At 33.4% G+C, this 25,617-nt stretch overlaps 2 protein-coding genes across 2 annotated transcripts in view; both read right to left on the bottom strand.

Moving 5' to 3' along the window:
- The window catches only part of Prp19 (pre-mRNA processing factor 19), a 21,266-nt gene extending 11,819 nt beyond the window's left edge, over positions 1-9,447 (bottom strand). Inside the window, exons 1-6 of the mRNA XM_080167298.1 lie at positions 9,332-9,447; positions 8,757-8,929; positions 8,221-8,339; positions 6,502-6,686; positions 5,790-5,872; positions 2,336-2,414 (exon numbers count right to left, since the gene is read on the bottom strand). Coding sequence (XP_080023424.1) covers positions 2,336-2,414; positions 5,790-5,872; positions 6,502-6,686; positions 8,221-8,339; positions 8,757-8,929; positions 9,332-9,398 — 706 coding nt within the window. The 5' untranslated portion in view covers positions 9,399-9,447. The remainder of the gene's footprint in view (positions 1-2,335; positions 2,415-5,789; positions 5,873-6,501; positions 6,687-8,220; positions 8,340-8,756; positions 8,930-9,331) is intronic.
- On the bottom strand, positions 9,408-25,617 carry LOC145324709 (uncharacterized). Its single transcript, XM_080167305.1, has 8 exons — positions 25,491-25,617; positions 24,945-25,096; positions 24,572-24,657; positions 23,191-23,449; positions 17,147-17,267; positions 16,421-16,508; positions 12,206-12,288; positions 9,408-10,452 (listed from the first exon to the last, which is right to left on the bottom strand). Exons 1-8 carry the CDS (start codon positions 25,521-25,523, stop codon positions 10,093-10,095), a joined length of 1,182 nt encoding a protein of 393 aa, XP_080023431.1. The 5' UTR covers positions 25,524-25,617; the 3' UTR covers positions 9,408-10,092.

The raw sequence follows: 25,617 nt of genomic DNA, 5'->3' as shown, positions 1-25,617 counted from the left end.
GATCACATAAAAATTTATTGTTAAAAAAGTTAAAAAAATCGACATGTTTAAAATGGACGTACGGACATTCTGGTAATGATTATAAAGTTGCTACGCTTTCAAAATCGTACCTAACTACTGAAGAAATCAACATGCAAATTTGAAATCGATAGGACAATTCTAACATGTCTAAATTAACGAAAAAAGCTATCCGTTACGGACGGACGTACGGACCGACCTTAATTATAGAAAAGCTTTGCTATTAAAATTGTAATAAGACCTTCATAATCTATACTTATTTTTTTAAAGAAAATAGACCAATTTCCCGAAAATTAGGAGGGAGGATACATTTCTTAGATTTTCAAGGGAAAAGACAAAGGAAGTTATTTTTTTTCACACACCCAATGATGATAAACAAAATAGCTCAAAAAATATTGGTGGCAAAGGTTGGACACTGATAGTTTTGAACCAACCCGAGTCAATAAAAGTCAAGTGCGCAAAGTTTTTAAACTAACAAATAAGATAACGTGGTTATAAAACTTTGGATGCCAGTGCAATTTAAAGTCTAAAGTCCACTCCCTCACAGAATTTCTTATCCATTATCCTGTGATTGAATGACCAAATTAATGATTTTTAAGGCCCTTTGAATATCGTGAGTAAGGTTGACAACGTTCTCTATTAGCAAAGCACAAAAAATATAATGGAGTGACAAAAAACGGACTAAGTGAATTATAGAGTTAGTACATAGTTAAAATATAGAAAATCACAAAACCTTTACATTTTAATATTTAATGTCTTATGAACCCTGACCGACAGACTGACGGACCAAGTAAGTTGTAATCTATCTGGATGCTTTTGGTAAGGGGTAGCGTCACATAAAAATCAGCAATCTAAACTGCGAACCAAAAAAATAGGCAAATCCGAATTTTCAAAATGGCAGCTTCATTATTCATTTGGGACGAATTTACTGTAAATATAATATGTAGATGCATCTTTTTGTTACAAGTTTCCACCGTTGATTTTTTATTAATCAGCACCAATGAAGCACAAGATCTCAAAAACAGCATTTTGGGTAAAAACTGGTGAACCAAAAAGATATGCAAATCCAAAACAAATCAATGGAAAAACGATTTTTTGCACTTTTCTTTTGTTTTAAAGATTTATCCTGATAAGTTCACAATTTTTTAAGGGATTTATGCATTAATTATTATGAAATGTAGTATAAGGTAGAAATTAATGATTTTTTAAAATAAGAAATATTAGAAAAAAAGAAATTCAACCCATATCACTTTAGAGGTCAGCTGCTGACCTCCAGTTTAATGGATGTAGCCTAATACATGTTAAAGATAAAAATTACCCTGAAAAGTTTACAAAAATGTTTTTTAATGTGTTAAAAAAAACATTTTAAAATCTTGATTTTGAGGATGATGTCCTTTCAGATGCTCCTATTGGTGATGATGTTGAGCCAAATGTTATCTAAGTAGATGCCCATTACAACAACTTGTCTATCAACCTATGTACCATTTTTTATAGTCATAGCAATCTCCAATGGAGCCAACCGACAAGAAATATAAACATCATCTAAAAACAATAGTATTTACCTTATACATTTGAGTAATTAAAATTGCAATTTTTTTTGTTTTTTAATCCTGCTTGGCTGGAGGCTGCTATGAATACAAAAATTGGACCATAGTTCAATATATAAGTTGTCATCATGGTCATGCACTTTGATAACATTTGGCTCACCATCACTACCCATAGGAGCATCTTAAAGGCCATCATCCTCAAAATCAAGATTTTAAAATGGATTTTTTCAACACATTAAAAATCATTTTTGTATACTTTTGGGAGTAATTATTATTTTTAATATGTATTTAGCTTTATCCATAAGACTGGAGGTCAGCAACTGTCCTATAAAGTGATAGGGGTCGAATTTCTTTTTTTCTAATATTTCTTATTTTAAAAATAATTAATTTCTACCTTATACTACATTTCATAATAATTAATGCATAAATCCCTTAAAAAAATGTTAATTTATCAGAATCAATCTTTAAAACAGAAGAAAGGTGCAAAATAATCGTTTTTCCATTGATTTGTTTTGGATTTGCATATCTTTTTGGTTCACCAGTTTTTACCCAAAATGCTGTTTTTGAGATCTTGTGCTTCAGTGGTGCTGATTAATAAAAAATCAACGGTGGAAACTTGTAACAAAAAGATGCATCTACATATTATATTTACAGTAAATTCGTCCCAAATGAAAAATGAAGCTGCTATTTTGAAAATTCGGATTTGCCTATTTTTTTGGTTCGCAGTTTATCTTAAAAAGCAGCCAAGATAATGAGAAATATTAGTTTACCTGGAACCGAAGCTGAGTGAAGGCCAGGATGAGAAGATTGGGTTGTATACGCGGAAATAGCATCTGCACTCACAAGAGCCTAAAACACAGGGTTTCATTAATATATTCAAGATGTTATTTAATTCTCATTACTTTAGGATTTATTTATTTATAGGGAGGAATATTAATAACATTTATCAAACTAGAAAAAACCATGAAACTTAACTTTAATCCTATTTTTGGGCTTTTTCATGTCTTTTAGGTAATTGGGAATATAATTTTAAATTAAGACTAATTTAATTATAAAAAAAATAGCGGTTGCGCCTAGATACTAGATACTCTTTTTTATCAGGAGGGTGGGGGGGGGGGGGGGGGTTGAGGAAATAGCAGACATAAAACCCCAAACAATCCCAAGACTTAAATCTAAAAATAAAATAGCCTAATACCATCAATTGACCTTTCTGAAGATTCCTTTCAAGAGGTCTTAAACTATAAACAAAAAAATACTACTTTATATAATAGAATAATAACACTGTCTGTTGCTTAATCCATGTTTTGGTATTATTAATTAAAAACTATTCTAGTAAAAATAACTTCTAGAAAATCTTTTGCAAAAAGTTATAAACCACAAGACTATTGTCCATAAGTGGAGCAACAATAACTATTTAAGTCATAACATTAAAATGTGTAGTGGAGTTAAGAATTGTTTAGCATTGCTATTTTAAAATATATAGTAACAGGATGTGTGTTTGTCTGTTTGTTTGTAGCGAAGGATCTCGCTAACCGCTCAACCGATCGGGTTCTCCTTTACAGGGTAGCTTCTCATAGGTCAAGGGAAGGTTTATAACTAATTTTGGGGGATGGTACCACCCCCCTCCTAAGAGAAATCACAAAAAATCAAAAAAAAATTTACTTACGAGACTGGAACACAACATAGATATGTATCGTAGAGACTTGAACGCAACATAGAAAAGTTACGTATTATTTTTTTTAAAAACCAAACATTTGAAGTGCCAATAGAGGCCTCTAGGGTCATAGCCGCTAGTTTTAAATATTGGAATACTTTAATAAACCTAATGAAAGAAAACCTGAGTAGCAATTTAAATTGCCATGACGGACATTTTTAGTTTATAGAATTTCTACGCTACAAAAAAAAATAATTGAAAGACGAAGCAAAATCTTTGAGAAATTTTGATTAATCAGAGATTGAAAAAAAGGATGATAACATCCATAAAAGCAAAGATCGATATATCAGACAAAAGAATAGTTATTTCTCGCATTATAAGATTAAAACCAGTTTTTTAGCCCCGAGGTGCCGAAGGCACGGGCTAAAAAACAGGTTTTAACCTTATGATTGTACATTTTTATATTCGTAGAAAGCTGGATATAATACGATGCTGGACATAGTTTTTTCGTATGGATGAGAACCGGTTCCTATCCACCAGATTCGAATGAAAACGAGAAAGTTCTTTATAAATAAGTTTCGTTATCAAAATCATCTCTTATTGATATAGGAATCTTTATGTAAGGTAAGAAATGTATAAGTCGATTCCTAATTTACACTAATAACTAGGGATGGCAATCCGTCAAATCTTTGGACCGGATTCGGATTCGTACAAGAATCCGTCCAAAAAAAATGGCGGATTCTCCGCAGATTCCAGATTCTAGCAATATTTTCAAAGGCTTTTAAAAAATAAATTGATGGATTAAATTTTACCGGGTACTGGGAAGAATCTAAAGCTGTGTTTTTCATATTTTTTGAACTCTCCACTTGGTGGTGTAGGTGGAGAGAGATAGGGGGGGGGGGGGGGTGATCTTTGCCTTCAAAGAGGGGGAGTTGAAAGAAAAAACCCAAAACGCTAATTTTAGCCTAACGAATCCGAATCCGCTATTAAAAAAACGGATTCCGGATTCGGATTGCCAACCCTACTAATAACAATAAGAAGAGAAAAAATACTTTTTAAAGAAAAGTTTCGCTTTCTAGAAAAAAAAGACTATTGAAAAAGAGAGAGAAAAAACTAATTACAAAGTTCAAAAGAAATCTGGCAAAATAATTAAGTATGGTTTTCTGATTAAGAAATTGAAAGCGAAGATTTCTATAATTATGATCGGTCCGTCCGTACGGAACGGATGGCTTTTTTCCGTTAATTTAGGCATGTTAGATTTATCGATTTCAAACTTTGCATGGTGATTTCTGTAGTAGTTAGATACGATTTAGAAAGCGTAGCAACTCTATAATCATTACCAGAATGTCCATACGTCAATTTTAAACATGTTGATTTACTTAACTTTCTAAACGACAAATTTTTAAATGATTCCTTCGACAACAAAGTTCAATATTATAAGCGAAGCAAGTCTTTAAATCAAGTCCTAAAAATGTAAATATGTCCATAAACATTATGATGTATCATGTATCAAGCAATTTTGCTTCGATTCTTATACATTTACATTCTGATTATTCAGTTCTGACACTATACAAGTGTTAATGTCCGTTTGTCCAACCTTTTCAGAGCTTCGCTTTTATGAATGTTGTCATTCTTGCTACCTCATGCAAAGATTCTTGTAATAATAAGGTACAAACTTGAAAGCTACTTGATAACGAAGTTCAATATTATAATTTCCTATAATGCTTTTTTATTGTATGAAATGTTGATTCCTTGTTATTGAATGAGGTTACAGCGTAGTTGTTTTACAAGAGATGCTCAGACAAATAAAGAAGGTTGCTTTTTTCAGATGAAAGTACTGTTTATCTGTTAATATTAAGCATCTATGAATGTTGTCATGCTTGTTCAAAGTACTGGAATATTTTTTTATTTTTTCTTCTAAAGAGCATTTTTAATTTCATTAACATTGTAAAAAAAATAATTTAGGTATAAATCTATTTTTGATCGATAAGTTTAGACATTAGAAGTCATGAGCAGAATAAACGCTATTGTATGGCAACTAAGGCCACCTCAAGCTCCAAATTCAAACACAAAATAGGGATCTACTGCAGTTCACGGTAAAATATTGCGGGTAAGCAATATTTCCAAAAATCTATGAATTTTAAAGGCTGCCAAACGGATGAACGAACAGATCATGCCCGCACACTGTTTTAAGCGGCATAAGAAGGCCTACAAATAATCTGGAATAGCCATAAATCAATAATGCATAATTATCTCGCAGCGCAGAGAAATGCGCGAAAAAGACCTATTTTACGCGTTTTTTCTTCAGTGAAGCTTTCCCTGTGCATAATTGGATCTTGGCTATTCCAGATTATTTGTAGGTCTTCTTATGCCGCTTAAAATGGTGTGCGGGTATGATCTGTACGCGTTCAGCCGTTTGGCAGCTAGCATTCTTTAAAATTCATAGATTTTTGGAAATATTGCTTACCAGCAATATTTCACCGTGAACTGCAGTAGATCCCAATATAGTAGCGGCTAACTATGACTCTATCCATAGTATGTCGGTCGGTCGATCTGTCCAGGAGTCTTACCTCTGGTCTGCCACGATTCTTTCTCTGTTGAGTGAGAACATCTGCCTTCTCCTGCAGCTTTGCACTGATTTCAGGTGTCATGCCTAAAGTATTATTATTTTTAAAAAGAAGGTAAAATTTTTCGGATCATGGAAAGAAAACAAAGTAGCGGGTTTTGTCGTATTTTCATAGTAGCTTTTGATAGGTTATTTTAGCTCAGTTTAGGTAGATAAATTGCCCCTTAGGGTTAGAGCCCCCCACATGGGCTATAAATAGGAAAAATGCTACTGTGAACATACGTTGAAGCTGCTACTGCGTTTTCTTTACATGATCCAAATTTTCCTTCATCCGTCAAGATTTCGCCAACCACTAAACTGGTTAGCTTCTCCTTTGTAGGGAAGCTTTAAAAATTACTATTTTGCTACCTCCTTTCTCTTGCATCGAATATTATATACACTATACAGTCTCTAGGTGCTAAGAGCGCAAGCGCTAGTAAAATCATAACAATGTTAGGATTTGATACTAAGTAAATCATTGTTAATTAGTGGGAAATAAATCATAAGAACAGTTTTAAAATAAGATTGATTCCCGCACGTCTCACGAACTGTGGATTCTCCCTTACAAATAGTGTTTTCCCACTATATAATATTTTTTCGAATTCTAAATTAGTATAATAGTAATCAGTAAACATACTTTAAAGAAAATGTCATAATGCAATAAAACAGCTGGCTACCTGTCTCCTCATTTGAATCATCCGCCATCTGACCGGCGGCCGGAGTCTCGCCGCCAGTCCTGACTGGCGTCTGCGGGGCAGGGGTGTGAGAAGGCGTAGCATTCATCATCATAGGTGTGGCGGCGCCCGCCTGTGGCTTCAGTGTAGCCAACGCCTCTCTGGCAGCTGTTACCTCCTTGTTTAATCTAGAAAAATAAAGTATGAATAATTTGTTGCATATATTATTTTACAATATAATGTAACTAGTTGCTCTGTCCCTAGCTTCTAGGAAAAAGTAGAGAGGTGGGTGAGGGCAAAATATAGCTTAAAGCAAGTTCTGAGATTTTTACTTTCTAACAAAATAAAACCTTATTACTTAATACTATAGGATAATACCTATATAAGTAATAGAAACTACGTATTTTTTGTGAAAGAAAAGCCCACCGTTCCGTTTACAAAATATGATATAACTCTGCAGGCAGCATCATCCTGGTACAGAGCATGGGAGGGCTCCTGACTTACTACTAACTATATACTTACCTAGCTATAACTCTACAGGCAGCATCATGCTGGTACAGAGCATGGGAGGGCTCCTGACTTACTACTAACCATGTACTTACCTAGCTATAACTCTACAGGCAGCATCATGCTGGTACAGAGCATGGGAGAGCTCCTGACTTACTACTAACCATGTACTTACCTAGCTATAACTCTACAGGCAGCATCATGCTGGTACAGAGCATGGGAGAGCTCCTGACTTACTACTAACCATGTACTTACCTAGCTATAACTCTACAGGCAGCATCATGCTGGTACAGAGCATGTGAGAGCTCCTGACTTACTACTAACCATATACTTACCTAGCTATAACTCTACAGGCAGCATCATGCTGGTACAGAGCATGGGAGAGCTCCTGACTTACTACTAACCATATACTTACCTAGCTATAACTCTGCAGGCAGCATCATCCTGGTACAGAGCATGGGAGGGCTCCTGACTTACTACTAACCATGTACTTACCTAGCTATAACTCTACAGGCAGCATCATGCTGGCACAGAGCATGGGAGAGCTCCTGACTTACTACTAACCATGTACTTACCTAGCTATAACTCTGCAGGCAGCATCATGCTGGCACAGAGCATGGGAGAGCTCCTGACTTACTACTAACCATATACTTACCTAGCTATAACTCTACAGGCAGCATCATCCTGGTACAGAGCATGGGAGGGCTCCTGACTTACTACTAACCATGTACTTACCTAGCTATAACTCTACAGGCAGCATCATGCTGGCACAGAGCATGGGAGAGCTCCTGACTTACTACTAACCATATACTTACCTAGCTATAACTCTACAGGCAGCATCATCCTGGTACAGAGCATGGGAGAGCTCCTGACTTACTACTAACCATATACTTACCTAGCTATAACTCTACAGGCAGCATCATCCTGGTACAGAGCATGGGAGAGCTCCTGACTTACTACTAACCATATACTTACCTAGCTATAACTCTACAGGCAGCATCATCCTGGTACAGAGCATGGGAGAGCTCCTGACTTACTACTAACCATATACTTACCTAGCTATAACTCTACAGGCAGCATCATCCTGGTACAGAGCATGGGAGAGCTCCTGACTTACTACTAACCATATACTTACCTAGCTATAACTCTACAGGCAGCATCATCCTGGTACAGAGCATGGGAGGGCTCCTGACTTACTACTAACCATGTACTTACCTAGCAATAACTCTACAGGCAGCATCATGCTGGTACAGAGCATGGGAGAGCTCCTGACGCGCAGTCTGTAACTGTTGGCGAAGGGTGAAACTGTGCAACATAACTGCGTCCCATTCATCCTAGAACAATCAAAGATAAAAATAATGTTTTAAGACTTTGTCTGCTATAAAAAATATGTCTGTTTCCTTAATGTCTAACAGTCTAATCGAGCAAAGCACCTGCTCTTTTCAAAATAAAGAAAGATCAAGGGTTTGTGGGTAACTTTTCTTTTTTGTAGTTAGGTTATTTTGTTCCCAAGGTAGCCCCGCAGGTTAGGAGCTCCAAGCAGTGTTTACTGTTTAGGTATAAAGAAAAAAATACCACTCACCCTCAATTTTCAATTTATTTCAAAATAAGGGTGGAGGGGATTTGCCTGTTTTTGGTAAAACAATATTATAGTTTAAAATTACTGTACTGCGATACGTATGCAATGCATGTTATCAGCCTTGCTAAATATCGAATCAAGTATTAGTATGTCTTTGATTTTTTGACAATACCTGCAATGACTTAAGAATAGCCGGAATACTTGTAGCACTGGGTGGCTTGGGCTTCACCAGTGGCGACGCCTTTACTTCGACCAACTGGTCGACACTCAAAGGCTCCTTGGATATTGGGTCAGTACCATTCTCCTGGATGTATTTCTCTATCAGGCGCTTCTCATATACTTGGCCTGTAAAAGGAAATAATATACCTAAAGTAATTTAAAGCAATACTTCATACATTTAAGATAAGCTATTAGGTTTGTACAAATGTAATCAATGACAAAGGGCACCTAATAAATTTAAAAATATTCTGCATAAAGATGTTTTAAAATAGGTTAATATTTGCTTAATCTTATACATACTAATAAAATACATTAGCTGCTTAATCAGCTTAACCAAACCAACCCTTAAATTGCACGACCTTAGTCTGGTAGTCCTAACTGTGTATGGTACCAAAAAAAAAGCCTGTTTAGGGCCAAGTCATTTTTTATACTTCTAACTATCTAAATCAGATAACTGAGGGGTAGAAAAGCGAATACGCTACGTGTTTCACCACTTTCACAGTTACGCTATTAAGATGAAATGTTTACCTGACACAGGCGAGACCACGGGTACCTCTGGCACCTCGCTGGATATCGCACATATTAACGACGGCATAATACACTATCTGCAAAAAAATACACAATATCAAACTGTACTTCAAAACTAATTATTAAATGATATAATGTATCAAAATTGAAAAGTTGTTATAAACAGAAAAATTAGGGACATATATGATTTATGTATAAATAGTATTACTCAACTTTTGAAAAAAAGAGACAAATAATTTTCTTTTAGTGCCATATATTTGTCCCATTTAATAACATAAGTTAATATTAACAAAGAAAAACTGAAAATTAAACATTTATAAAGAAATTCACATCAGAAGCCACAACTCAAATGAGTTCTTCCCAAAAAGAAAATTAATTTCAAAGAACTTTTTAATAAGCACTGTTTGACATTTGATAAACAGAGTTGTGGTTACAGCATATTTCTATAGAAAGTTTATCAAAATTGTATAAATGCTAATCTGTCTAATCCCATTGTGGCCCCTTTCTTTTTATTATGAGAAAATTCAACTTTAATTGATAAGTATAAGTTTTTTTTAATAATAAAATAACTGTGTGAAATGAAAATTACAAAATATTATTTATTCTTAAGTGCTGTATGAACATAAGAGTTATCAAACGTTTAGAAACATAATAAACAAGAAATGTATAGTAATGCTTTCTTTTATCAAACATGATCATCCAAAAATCTCATTTTGGTGGATTTTGTTGTTTTAATTCCCGCATTTTCGCTGACCAATGGATTAATCACTGTCACTGCTGCTTGAAGATGTAGAATAACGCCTGCGTCTGGCCGGGCTGCGGCTGCGCTTGCGAGGTGGAGACCTGCGGCGTCCTCCACTGCGACTGCGACTCTTCCGTCCGCCGGAACGGCTCCTACGACGCGGAGGGCTGCGCCTTCTTGGGCTGGGCGAGCGGCGTCCACCCCGGCCGCCTCCGCGAGGACTCGGAGACCTGCGGCGACGGGCTGGAGACGGACTGCGCCTGCGGCCAACGCGAGGGCTTGGAGAACGGCGGCGGCGGTCGGGTGAACGGCGCTTGGGTGAGCCTCCTCTGCGGGGTGGGGGATTGCGAGGTAGTAGCACTGGGGCAGCAGTAATTTCCTTAAGAATATAGATGCAATAAATTATTTGTTGTTTTCACTTTTTCCTCAAAATGTGTTATTTAATTAAAAATATGTTCATATGATAATTAAAATTGAGATTTTATTATTTTAAATATTTTTAGGAAAAAAGGGACGACGGAAACAACAAAATCACAAAGCTATAGTCTAGTGCAAACAAAAAAATCATAAATGAAGTAGATTAAGGGGGGGAGGGGTTAATGCAACCATCTCGAAATCAATGATTAAATGGCACTTAGAATTCGAATTTCGATCTGAAATTTTTGCATGAATAATCCTTGGTAGGTCTATTTTCCCTAAATCGAACAAAAAGTTGGAAAAGTAACGGCTAACGGCTGGCGGATCAGCCGTTTTGCCATTTTTTGACAAATTAAGAGCAAATTAGTCACGAAACCTATCTCCACATAATACTTTTTGTCGCTCAAAAACCTTATCAAACGGTTCTAGCCAGTAGACGAGAAATTTAAAAAATGGTTATTGCTATCATTTAACATGAATTAAACAAAACTATGTTTTAAAATGTTGACACTTTTAACAGTTATAAATCTATCTCAACCATAACATTTATAAGTTAGTAACTACTGCTGCTTCATAACGAAATATATTTCAAAGAAAAAAATCTTCATTATCAATCGCATCTGTAATAGAAAACAACCAACATAAATAAATGAAAAAAAAGCATTAAGAATTATACAAAAAAAGTCAAAATGTTAAAATATATCATAAAAAATAAAATTTTAAATTCACAGCTACTGTTTAGATCTTTACTTTAAGCGGAGAAGCGGTCAAACTGGCTGTGTTATAAGAGAGAGAAAGGGAAGGGTATATAGTTTGGAAAAAAAAACATTTTTTAAAAACAATTGCAACTGCATTTTGAATCAAGTTCTACGATTTAACAATGGTTCAAATTTTCTAATATAAAATTTTTCTCGTGCTAATCTTATCCAAGGATTATTACTTTTAAGTTGCTCAAAAGGAACAAATTGTAAATGGCAAGGGTTGTGGCCATTTTGTGAAAAATGTTGATTCCTACGTAATTATTTATGAATTTGCCCTGAAAATAAGCAAAAAACGGCTAAACGGTTAAGTCGCCAGCCTTTATTTTTCCAACTTTTTGTTCGATTTAGGGAAAATAGACCTACCAAGGATTACTCATGAAAAATTTCAATTCGAATTTCAAATTCTTAGTGCCATTTAACCATTGATTACGAGATGGTTGCATTACCCCCCCCCCCTTTCCTTTTACTGGGGGTTATTAGTCAGGGTTGGCATAATAAACCCAAGTAAAAAACCCAAGTTGGGTTTATTGGGTTTTTTAACTCAAAACCCCCCCCCAAAAAAAAACAAAAAACCGGATTTCTCTTAGGAGATTTGTGGTGCCCTCCCCAAAAATTGGAATAAACCTTCCCTGGACCTTTGAAAAGCTACTCTGTACAGGAGATTCATACCGATTCAGCGGTTAGCGAGATCCTATGGTACAGACAAACATCCTGTTACTTTATAAAAATGATTTAACCTTATATCTTAAAATTTCCAGGTAATAATCATTAGAAAACAATAAAAACCCCAAAAAAAAACCGGATTTCATTAATAAAACCCGGGTTTTAGGGTTTTATTAATAAAATCCAATGGGTTGGGTTATTTAAAAAAAACCGGGTTTTTACCAACCCTGTTATTAGTAGGTAATTAATATTAGTGTCCTTTCGCTCCAAACTTTTTGTATAAATATTTACCTGTCCATCAATCTGTCCACCATCCATGTGTTTCATAGCATTCTGAGCGTCCTCTGGGGTGTGGTATTCAATGTATGCAAATCCTGAAGTAGAAATATTATGTTTAGGGTTGGCAATCCGCCGAATTTTTGGGTCAAATTCGAATTCTTACAAAAATCCGACAAAAAATAAAGTGGATTTCTCCGTGGATTGTGGATTCTTAATTTTTTTGCAGATTGCTGATTTTCTGATTCCGGATTCTAGAAATATTTTAAAAGGTCTTTTAATAATAAAAAAATTCTAGCCCCTACAGCGGACATTTTCTAACCCTCACTTAACCTATCCTAATCTAAGCAGGAAAAGCTACTGGGATGCTACCCACCATTTTACTTGAAGTTAAGAAACAATAAAATACTTTTTTTGTTTTTGTCGGTCACATTTTAAATAAAAAAAATTAAGTGCTACAAAAGTCATAAAAATTAGCAATCCAAATCCGTTATTTTAATTGCGGATTCGGATTCTGGGTTCAAAAATTGTCCAAAAATTGGACGGGTTGCGGATTAAGGATTCGGATTGTCCTAAATGTTGGTTTGTTATGTTTCAAAATATTTTTGTGGCAATATTATTTTATAAATTGAAATCCATTGACCTAGACGGTCTAGACTAAACCGTTTTTATGGAAAAGATCGTTAAATAGGTTTTTTGACGAATTCCTTCATTAAGACTTTCAAAAATGCATAATATGGCGCGTGTTTTGGCTTCAAATATTCTAATCATAAGCTTATTTTCAATGCCTGCAAAAAAAAATGCCTTCAGATCAATCAGGAGGATGTCATTTCAGAGCCTTAAGAACAGAATTGTCCTGGTTAGAATGCAATAAGTAAATAATTAATAAAAAATAAGAACATTTATGCAAATATAAATGTACAAAAACATTTTGAAGATTTAGTTATTGTTGTCTGCTGCTGTATTTACGTTAATATGTTTTTAAAAATCTTATTCAATAGAAAGTACATCACTATAATAATGAATATACAATTGGTATTTTTTGCGACCTAACCAAAGCCTTTGATATGGTTCCTGTAGACATAATGTGTAAAAAATTGGAAAAGATAGGAATTAGGGGGTCCACTCTAAATTGGTTTAGAAACTATTTGACAGATAGACAACAATTTGTTTGTATTGATTCAATAAGTTCAACACTAAGTGAAATTACTCTAGGTTTACCACAAGGATCGATACTTGGCCCAATTTTGTTTATAATTTTCATAAATGATTTACCAAAGTCCACTTTATTAAATTCTTTACTTTTTTGTGATGACACTACCCTTCTTGCCTCTGGGCCGAATTTAGCAGATTTGGTCACATTTGTAAATTCAGAGTTGCAAAAAGTCTCTACTTGGTTTCGCACTAACAAAATGTCTCTACATCCTTTAAAAACTAAGTTTACTATTTTTCATCCCTCCCCTCATCTAATTCCATGGAATGAAATAAATATCTACATTAATGAAAATAATATTGACTGCCCTTCCCCTAATGATCAACTCATTAGAAAATTAGAATTTGTCAACCATGAATCAGAAATACCTGCTATAAAATTTCTAGGGGTTTATTTTGATCCAGCCCTCAATTTTAGGTACCATATTAAACAATTAAATGCAAAACTTTCAAAATCATTGTTTGTTTTACGCAGATGTCAAAAAATATTATATCCTGAAGCAATGCGATCCTTATATTATTCAACTTTTCATTGTCACTTAATCTATGGAATTATAGCATATTCTTCAACATATGATAGCCTTATTAATGACATCTTTAAGCAACAAAAGAAAGCTATTCGATGTATTTCTAATGCCAAATATAATTCTCACACAGGAATCTTATTTAAAAAGTTGGGTATTTTGCCATTTCCAGCACTTGTGGATTATTTTAAATTAAATTTTATGTATCTCTATATAAAGGATTTGCAGCCTAAATCATTTAGAATAAGCAATTATTGGACTTTGAATCAAGATAGAAATATTCCTTATGCTTTAAGAACTCATGCTGACTTTGCTATACCATTTTCCAGACTTGCACTAATTTCTAGATTGCCTTTTATTTCTTTACCAAAAACATGGAATAAATATGAAGAAATTTTAAAAGATCTAAAAAATAGGCCAAATTATAATTTATTTAAAAAACACTTGAAAAAAACATTGATTGAAAATATTGAAACAAACTGCAACAGACTTCTTTGTCATATTTGCCATTTAAATGCAATTTAAACTTATTGGTTAGAATATTACCTTAACTTATTTCTTGTCATTTTATTATTCTGTGATCAAAATTGTTTTAATTAGAAAGCAAAATTTGCTAGGTCTTAAACGTACTACATCGCCGTCAACTTCTTTTTTATGCTTTGTTGTAATCTTTAAAACTTTTTAACATTTAACCTTAAACCTTATTCTTTTGCTCCTGAGTTTTATAAAAAAAAGCACTAAATTTTTAATTTTTCCATTCACTTAAGTACATCTGTATATTTTATATTTAGTTTTTTGTATAAGGCTTGATCCTTTCACCGCATGTTCCTAGGGTTACTAATTAAAAATTGTTGACTTTATAACTTTAGCTTGCACTCTATGTTTGCGTTAGATCCTGCCTCTAGCAACATATTCTTATGTTTATTATTTAGTATCAATGATTTATATAAACTTATGCTATATGTAAATATTCTTAATCTGTCATTATCACTGTATTTTAATATGTTGACTGAAATAAATATTTGATGTTGATGTTGATGTTGATGATTAAAAGCAGTGTTTCGGAGCCGGAGCCGGCAACATTTTTGGTGGAGCCGGAGCCGGATCTGGAGCCGTATTTTTCGTTAAAAACGGCTCCGGATTAGCTAAAAATGATTTTTAAAAGTAATATTATAATAAGGCAACGGTCTATTTCCGTATAATAAACTAACAAAACTATTGTTACTTAACAAATAGACACACATCCTTCTACTTTTATATAGCTTTAATCAAATAAAAGCAAAATATTTTATATTATTTATTTTATTTTATCAAATTCAATTATGAAAAAAATTGATATATTAATTTTAAGGTAGGAGCCGGATCCGGAGCCGTATCAAAATTATACGGCTCCCACATCCTGATTAAAAGGGATTCGAACTATTCAGAGATCCCGTAAAACTAGGTTTTGAGTATATTAGGTAGGTAACATCCTAGAATTTAACAATTTCATGTATAATCAACAGCTCAGGTCTTAAATTGGAATTATCTTGACTTTGCAAAGCGTTTGTTGTAAAAATACCCCCCCCCCCCCCCCCCAAGAAATAAACCTAAAACCACCACAGGACCAGTAGGTATATTCCATGAAGAGTAGAATCCGATCGGTTTAGTGGTTACCGAGATCTTAAAGGACGCCTGCAAGAAATATCACGCGTTAACTGCTGAAAGACTGCCACAAGAAGACCCAATACCCCAAATTTAAAGCCTTCAGCTTCAATAACAAAAAAGTTCTAGGCATTTCAAAATTGTATTTTATGTACAATGGAATTTTTGAAAGATTTCTAATGCTCATAAAAGAAAAAACAATATTAAATTACGTCGCCTAGACACAAAATTATAACTTTATCTTTGTCAGAAACTTAGATTGCCTGTAACTGATTACATTTTTACAATAAAAACACCACATTTCATAGTCAAAATCTATGAAAAAAATTCGATTTAAATTGCATTTTTAAACGAAAATCATAGCGGAAACAAAGGGGTAAACTAATACAAGCTTAGCTGTGATTGGTTGTTAAGCTGATTCAGCCTTCTGATTGGCTACAGTACATTCGGTACCACGCAAGTAAAACTTAATTTTTTTTAATGATTTTTACTATAAAAATGGGTATTTTTATTGTAAAAATATAATTAGTTACTGGAAACCTATATTTATGACAAAAATAAGCTTATAATTTTGTTTCTAGGCCACGTAGTTTAATTTCAAAGTTTTCAACATGAGCATTGCAATTCTTTCAAAATTTTCATTGTACACAAAATGTCATTTTAAAATGCCTAGAACTTTTTTGTTATAGAAGCTGAAGGCTTCAAATTTGGGGTATTTGGTCTACTTGTGGCAGTCTTTCAGCAGTTAAAGCGTGGTATTTCTTGCAGGCTTCCTTTAAGGGACGGACGGACGGACAGACAGACAGACATCATTCTACTTTGTAATATAGAAAAATATGAAAAATTTTACCTTTATTAATCCATGGTTTGCCCTTGTCATTTCCAAAATCAATGTCTTTTATCTTTCCAAAGGTTGAGAAAATTTCATCCAAATGTTCCTAAGATTTAATAGTTATTTATCGCATCGTATTATAAACAGCTTTCCGCGGATATTAAAATGAAAACTTGTGGGATTAAGGCCCAGGATAACAGATCTGGTGTAAATATTAAGTTTTTTATTTTAATTTTCGTAGAAAATAATCCACAATACGATACGATACATGATTTTTTTTTATGGCTAAGAACCAGTTCTTATCCAGAGGACATTAATCGGTTTCAAAGCCATACTTGCAAATTATCCATTAATATATACGCATATATTCATAACAAACATAAAAAGAATTATTCTTTGAATTATCAGAGATGAGAGAAATTTCAAATGGTACGTACGTCCGTCAACATTCTACGCTAATGTTAAAACGTGATGCGTCTAGGTTGCTATTTAAGAGTAGTAGAAAACATATAAAAATTAAGCTTTCACTTATTAAATAAAAACTTTGTCTAACTGTGCTGGATCTTTAATTCATTTTAGTGGTGAGCCAGATCGGGGTGAGCCAACTTTCCACCAATGAGAGCACAGCATTTCATAAAATTCCGCGCTGTGATTGGCTGAAATTCGGTTCACCCCGATCTGGCTCACCGCTAAAATTATTTAAAGATCCAGCTCTGTATGTATTCATAAAATATTAATATCTACCTTTAGTACATTTCTGGTCAGACGACCAATATGAATCTTTGTTGGTTGTGGGGTGCCGGAGCGACCTCTGCGGCCGCCAGCGGGGGAAGTGGCGGCCTTCTTGCGGCCGCGTGATGCGGATCTAAAAATTAAAACATGAAAGGTGAAGTTATGAAGAATTATAATAAGAATGTAGGTACACTTCTAACATAAATCTGTGGCAGCGAATCTACTCGTAGCCTGTCCGTCCGTCCGTAACATAGAGGGGGGGGGGGGGTTGCGGGTATAATTATCTCGACTGCTATTCAAGATAGATAAATGTATTATCATATGAAGATTCCCTATACAAATATTTTCTTTTTATTAGTTTCATAACTACAATAAACGTGTTTAACAAACCCCAAAATAAATACAATGCAAACATTTCAAGCCAGGAATGGCAACATGCCAGGAAAAAAAATATTTTTTTTATGTCAAGTTAAAAGTACCTATCAGTTTTAAGCAATATTTCAAACTAAATAGCTAAGGCAATGATTATCATCAAATGTTCTATCCCTATATCCCTGGTTAAATACAATAAGATATCATAAACACCAAAACATGTCAAATGCATTCAAACTCTTTTCTTTTTCAACCTTTTATCTTTTATAATCGTGTAAAGGGGATTATCCATGAACGAGAGCACATGATTCTAAGTGCCTTCCAGCATTGATCCTAAGTATTTTCTTTCAGAATATAATAGGTCACCATACATCATTATTGTAATGACGAGAAATTTTATGTTGACCATGTTTTTTTAGGTATTTTAATTGATTTTGAAAACTTTTATGAAGCTAAATCTTTTAATAAAATGGATATTTGATGATACATATGCAGGGCGACCACTCCAAAACCAAATAAATATAGTATTTTTATAGTATATTTTTAAAATCTATATAGTATATATAGTATATTTTTTCTTACTCATATAGTATGATATAGTATAGGACTTTGATTTGTTTAGTAATACATAGTATATAAATCAGCAATAATAACTCAAGGCAAAGCTGTTATCAAATTATTTTCACATATAACGGGGGGGGGGGGGGGGGGGGGAGTTTTGCCACTTTCGCTTACTCTGTGATTATTAGGCTAGGTATTAATGTGAGACTATAGGTCATTTGGGATAAAAGATTACTTTTGGGTTGTATTTCACGTATATTTATTCATTTTTTGGATTGGTCTCCAGGTTCAGGTGCTGAAGGCTAGCTGGAAGGTGGTTTCTGGACAAGTAAAAAAAAATAAAACTTCTGTTTGAAGAGTTAGAGATCAACATATTAAACAAAATATGTATCTTTTTGGATGTCTTTAACATATATAAAGAAAAAATTTAAATCAGAATCCAAGTTCTGGTCCTCAGGCCTCCAGGTCTACTCTGGACAGGTAAAATTCAAATTTCTTGTTGAAGAGTTAGAGGTCAACTTATAAAACAAAGTATGCATCATTTTGGATATTTTTTACACATTTGAAGAAAAAATGACATTTAGCCTCCAGGTTCAGGTGCTGGAGACCCTCAGGTGGACTCTGAGCAGGTAAAAATAAAACTTCTTATTTGAACAGTTAATGGTATATTTGTTAAACAAAATGAGCTTATATTTGGATGTTATTTATATATTTAAAGGAAAAAATAAAATTAGCCTCCAGGTTAAGGTGCTGCAGGCCTTCAGGTGGACTCAGGACAGGTATAAAATCAAATTTGAAATTTAAGGAGTTAAAGGTTAGTTTATTAAACAACATGAGCATATTTTTTAGATTCTAATTATGTGTTTTAAAGAAAAAATGACAATCGACCTCCAGGTTTTGGTGCTGCAGGCCTCCACGTGGACTCAGGACAGATAAAATATCATGTTTATATAATAATACAGCATGACCCTCGAAAAAGTATTTTTAAGCATCTGCAGCCCTTATTTCTCAATGAATTATTAAAAAATGCATATGTCCTTGTTCTCCATAGTATTCCACGTAAGTAGATATAAAAATATTTTTTTTACCTCCATTAACACCGGAGATTTTTAGAGCTAAAGTTTTGAAAAAGTGACTGAGAAAAACAATTTTTTTTTGTTTCTCTTATTTTTTGGATGGTTATATTTTGTTTTTCTGGCAACTGAATAATGAGACACAAAGAAAAACAAGTTAACTAAATATTTCTTTTTTATTCCATAAAAAAATATAAATTTTTAATGGCAAAAAATACTACTGAATGAATTGATTATTTGCAAATTTTAGGTTATTTATTAACCCTTATTTATAGAAAAGGATTAATTATGACAGTTGCTCCGCCTACTTTTCTGACATCTCAATTATTTAATAGGGGGTAAATTAAGCTTTTTAGACTAAAAAGTCATTATGTTTATTTTTATTTTCTTTATAACTTTTTTGATATTAAAGTTAGGATTGTGAAACAAAAATAATTTTCCTGCTATAATCATAGAGATTTATTTGGTTTTTTAATCTTAAACAATTTTGCCTAATAAGTAAGTTTTTCAAAATATCATTAAACTAAAAAGACTTAAAAAATATGTGTAAAAAAATGCTTTTTACTCAAAAACTAAATTTTTTATTTCATTTTTGTATAAAGTTTCTGCTAGTAACAAAAATAAAAGGATTTCTAGCTTAATTTTGCTAAAAAAGTCGTTTCATGTTAAAAGTTACTTTTTCCTCAGTCACTTTTTCAAAACTTCAGCACTAAAAATCTCCGGTGTTAATGGAGGTAAAAAAAATATTTTTATATCTACTTACGTGGAATACTATAGAGAACAAGGACATATGCATTTTTTAATAATTCATTGAGAAATAAGGGCTGCAGATGCTTAAAAATACTTTTTCGAGGGTCATACTGTATGTTATATTATCCAAATAAATGCATATTCTGTTATATCAATTGACCTCTAACTCTTCATATAAGAAATTTGATTGTTTACCTGTCCAGAGTGGACCTGGAGACCTGCAGGACCTGAACTGGGGGGCCAATTTATATATTTTCTTCAGATATGTTAATATGATAAAAAAATACATATTCTGTTTTAAAAATTGACCTTCAACTCTTAAAATACGAAATTTGATTTTTTAACTGTCCAGAGTGAACCTGGATGCCTGCAGGACTTGACCCTGGAGGCTAATTTTCAGTTTTTTCTTCTGATATGTTAATAACATCCTAAAAGATGCATATTTTGTTTTATAAGTTTATCTCTAAATCTTCAAACAAAAATTTAAATTTTTTTTACCTGTCCAGAAACCACCTTCCAGCCTGCAGCACCTGAACCTGGAGACCTATCCAAAAAATGATTAAATATATGTGAAGTACTACCCAAAAGAAAACTTTTAAGTTTTATCCCACCTAACCTATAGTCTCACATTAATACCTAGCCTAATAATCACGAGGTAAGCGAAAGTGGCAAAACTTTCCCCTCCCCATCTAAGTTAATTCTATGAATAACTTATATTTAAATCATAATCACAAATAATTCAGCAGGGTTGGCAGGAAAAGCCCAGGGCAGTTAAAACCACATAGTTTGACCGGTTTTAACCACCAATAAAAGTCAACAAAAAGCCTCAACAAAAGTCCACCTTGAAAAAAATGCTATGTTCGACTCCAAAAAGGTCCTAAATTAATCCTTATTTGTAATAAACTTCTTATTTTTTATCAAAATGCCTGTAAACACAGTATAAAAACATTATAGGTAATTTACAACAAAAAAGACTTATTTTTAGAAAGCAACATTTTTATTTGAAAAATGTATTTAGGTATGAGAGAGGCAATAGTAAGCTGAGAGGATTTCTTGGTAGTACAGATACTCTACAATTCTCTTGAATGAATGAACGATAGTACCTAAAAAATTTAGGCTTGCCTCTTAAATTAATAAAACTAACAGATCAGGGGCATCCAAGCTTTTTTTTTTTTTTTTGGGGGGGGGGGTAAAAAATTTTTAAGGGGGGGTAAAATGGCAGGGGTAATTTAAAGTTTATCAAATGTTTATTAATAATAATTTGCGCGAAGCGCGCAAAATTTTTTTTTGTTAGAGATTTTTTATTTGGGGGGGGGGGGGAAGGGGTATTCATTAGAAATAGGAGAAAACCAACTGTGAAAATAAGACAAAACGCTTCTTAAAGCGTTGTCACAAAACTGACAATATTCATTTTTTGTTATATAAATCTAATATCATATAGTATATATAGTAAATTATGGTCAAATAAAGGTAATATTATATAGTATATATAGTAAATTTTGGTCATATAGTATGATATAGTATCTAAATTCATCCTATATAGTATAAATAGTATATATAGTATGCAGTGGTCGCCCTGCATATGTGAGTACTCGTGTTATATAGATTGTAAATTAATCCATATTAGCATTAATTTAAACATACATATGAGATATAGTAAACATGCTTTTGACTTTTTTTAATTTCCTCATTTGACAACATGGACAATTAAAGACACCCCGAACTCAACAAAACGTTTGATAGAATTTTAACTAAAAATGCTGGACATTTTTTTTTACTTTTCTTCCACTTGAAGTGGTGAAACATAAATTTTCTCGTCAATATATCAATTATAATTTAATAGTGACCTATAATATTTGAAAAAAAATACTCAGGGTCAATGCTGGAAGGTACTTAGAATCACGTGCTCTTGTTCGTGGATAGTCCCCTTTTACATACATCTACGTTACAGTCAAAGAAGATAAAGTATAGAATAGAATCCAGGTAGAAGATTCTGCCTGGCTAGCCTGAAATAAAATTGGAACTTTTGAAAGCCCTAAATGGCTACAAGGCTTGTAGTAAAATCACATGATTTCAGATATTATCGAGAAATGATATGAAAAATAAATGCCTTTTTTAACAGTATACTAAAAGCCTTATAGCCAGTCGTCCAGCAATATTTGTCCTATTCACAATGGATTAAAACCTTATAGTATGAGCAAAATTTTAAACAATTGAGCAATTTAGTCTACATTCTCAGTAAAGTGGAATACTTTATTTTAAGAGTAGCTGCGTCATAATTCATTATTACATTAAAATTATTTTAAGCTATTTTTAGTTTTTTTGCCTAAAATGGCTAATATTTATCAATTCATTTTATTTATTTAAGTATATAAAATATCCCGTAAATTTAAAATAAATCAATATAGTTGTGTACCCTTTTTTCCTTCTTGCTATTTCAAGAAATTTAAAGAAGCAGAAGAAACTAGTTTTAAAATGCGTAAACTTTCTCAAATGTTTTACGCATTTTAATTCTAAGCATGCGCAGTTAATGAAATTATGAATATTTAATTTTACGTTTATTTGATTGTAATCCAGCTTTAAATAATTTTTAAACAGTAGATACATTAAGTTCGAGGAAAAATCTAATACTTTTCGATATATTTTCATTAAAAAGATATCATTTCAGTTTTGTCCCAACTTGACATGTGTACCATTCAAGTTTCATATTATGTTTTTATTGCGCAAGCGCAACTTTTCTTCAATATTCCCCGAAATATTTGAGGTTTTCATTTCTATTCCTCCTTATTCTATGGTTACAGTGTACATAAAGAGAGGGTTTTATTATATCTAAAGTTTTAAAGTACATTACGTGATTAATAGAGGAAAGGTTAACTAAAGAAACTTTGTCTTCGTCACTTAATCTATTATTACATGATTAATCAATCCAACAAAACAGAGTAGAACACTAGAGGGGGAAGGGGTTAAGTATGTCCCCACCGCAAGGACCATGTGCAGATACTCAATTGAATTTTTGAAAATCAACCAATATTAACACAGCCAAGTAACAGAAAACAATTGGCTAGCAGACGAAAAAGTTTCTTGGATAAAGGGGGCAGGTAGTTATCTGTATATTATAAATCTTTACTATAGATCTGTTCACGAAAATTCCAAATTAAATCAGTTGTTTCATAGATATCTTGTTTATAAAAAAAACTTTAAATTAAGAAAATCGGATAAAGATTCCGTGCTTGTTTAAATCTTATCATTTTAAATCCGCGGAAAGCATATAATTTGCAATGACTTAAATAAAAAAGATACCTAGATGGACTCTTTCTTTTTCTTTCGCGGGATCTTGACTTTGAGGGGGAGCGTTTCTTGCTAGGAGGTGGTGAAACCGACTTCCTTTTTCTTGCCGGGGGCGAGGCTGACCTCTTTTTGGCTGCGGGGGATGGGGACCTTTTCTTTTCTGGTTTCTTTGCGGGGGAGCTTTTCTTCTTGTCTACTTTCCTGTCATCATCACGTTTGTCTGAGTCCTTTTTGTCTGTTGGCTTCTTCTTCTTGGAGGATTTCTTCTTATCTAAAAAAAAACACGTTTTAGTTCACAAAATAAATTTACCTGTCTAAGTAGTTTTTTATTAGGCAAAATGTAATTTAAATAAAGTACAAAAAATTTATTTAAACATGTCTAATTTTAAACGTGTAACTCTCACTTTTAACGAACCAACACGATGGAGATTATTATATCTTGGGTCTTTTCATAACCTTTAGATAGCATTTCAAACACTAAATAGCAGAGTTGTGGAGCCGGACCCGGGAGCCGCCATTTTTGCTGGAGCCGGAGCCGTTATTTTCGTTAAAAAACGGCTCTGGCTCCGGTTTTAAGTTTTTTAAGTCCATTTTTATCAAAAATTTAACTTTTAAAACCTTCAATAGTCATAAATAGACTTGGCAAAAAAATTATGATGAGTTTTTCTTGTTTTTAGGTCGGAGCCGGAACCAAATCCGGAGCCGCCTAAATCAAACGGCTCCACAACGCTGCTAAATAGACAAATAACCTAAGCTTTAATGAAACTATATAAATAAAAAATGACTACTTCTTGATCTTGATCTCCAATAATCACTGCTGAAATAATGCATACCTCTAAATCTTGATCTGCTTGAGTCTCTGCTGCTGCTATAATTACTGCTGAAATAATGCATACCTCTAGATCTTGATCTGCTTGAGTCTCTGCTGCTGCTATAATCCCTGCTGAAATAAAGCATACCTCTAGATCTTGATCTGCTCGAGTCTCTGCTGCTGCTATAATCACTGCTAAAATAATGCATACCTCTAAATCTTGATCTGGTTGAGTCTCTGCTGCTGCTATAATTACTGCTGAAATAAAGCATACCTCTAGATCTTGATCTGCTTGAGTCTCTGCTGCTGCTATAATCACTGCTGAAATAATGTATACCTCTAGATCTTGATCTACTTGAGACTCTGCTGCTGCTATAATCACTGCTGAAATAATGTATACCTCTCTAGATCTTGATCTGCTAGAGTCTCTGCTGCTGCTATAATCACTGCTGAAATAATGCATACCTCTAGATTTTGATCTGCTTGAGTCTCTGCTGCTGCTATAATAACTGCTGAAATAATGCATACCTCTTGATCTGCTTGAGTCCCTGCTGCTATAATCACTGCTGAAATAATGCATACCTCTAGATCTTGATCTGCTTGAGTCACTGCTGCTGGAGCTTGAATCACTGGAGCTGCTACTCGAACTGCTAGAGCTGCTTGCTTTCCTAAAATGTTTAAAATGAATAATAAAAAATAATAAGTACCAGTAAAAGATTCTCATAAGAAAGGCTGATCCCCAAAATAATAAAATTGAGCAAGAATAATAACACTAATCAATAAAAAAAGTCTGAAAAGCCTTAAATTTTTTTTGGCCATATCAAAAAAAATCTAGATCAAGGATCTGTGTTAAGTTTCCCCCCAGCTCTGTGTTTATTTATCCAATTACATCTATGTTTATTTATTAATTGTGTTTCGTTGTCGCCATTCTATCTAGTTACGTAACAAACATTACCTTTTCTTCTTTCCTTTATCCTTGTCCTTGCCTCTTGACTTTCTCTCGTCCTCTGAGCTGCTAGAACTGGAAGAGCTAGAGCTGGAACTATCCCTCTTTTTCTTCTTTTCATCATCTTTCTTCTCCACCTTGGGTGCTGAGTTACCCATGGACTAAAAAAATAACACATTTAATATTAGTATAGTCTAACTATAATGCTATTCACACTAAACATGCCATGGTCCTTAATAGTCTATTCATTCTAAGGATAGGATAGTTGCTCTTTGCTGAGAAGGTTGGAACGCTCCCATTTTGAAAGAATTGCTAAAGCCAGAAAAAAAATATGAGTGCATATCTAGAGGTTATAGTAACAGTCAACGCTAGGAATAATATAGATTTGATTCAAATTTAATCTAGCGGCATACTTCACATAAAAGAACAATGTCAAAAGTATGAATCAAAGTAAGTTTAAGGTTAAACGTACCAAGGCAAGGCCTCATCTCAACGGGATCGAAGTAAATAGCTATATTCCGTCTTAACTAGACTAAAACCTGGCAAAATTCTTACCATCAAATAGTCCTTCTCCCAAGTAGTAGCCATTTTGACCACAAACTTATATGGCTGAGATTATCTACAGAAAAGCTTTGATGTCTGAAAACGAATAATGTAATTGTAATTAACTACAACCTTACAG

The sequence above is a fragment of the Acartia tonsa genome, chromosome 7 (assembly GCF_053477335.1).
Source record: "Acartia tonsa isolate MP-2025a chromosome 7, ASM5347733v1, whole genome shotgun sequence".
NCBI lineage: Eukaryota > Metazoa > Arthropoda > Copepoda > Calanoida > Acartiidae > Acartia > Acartia tonsa.
Note: the sequence above shows the minus strand (reverse complement) of the source record. Positions and strands in the feature narration are given on the sequence as shown.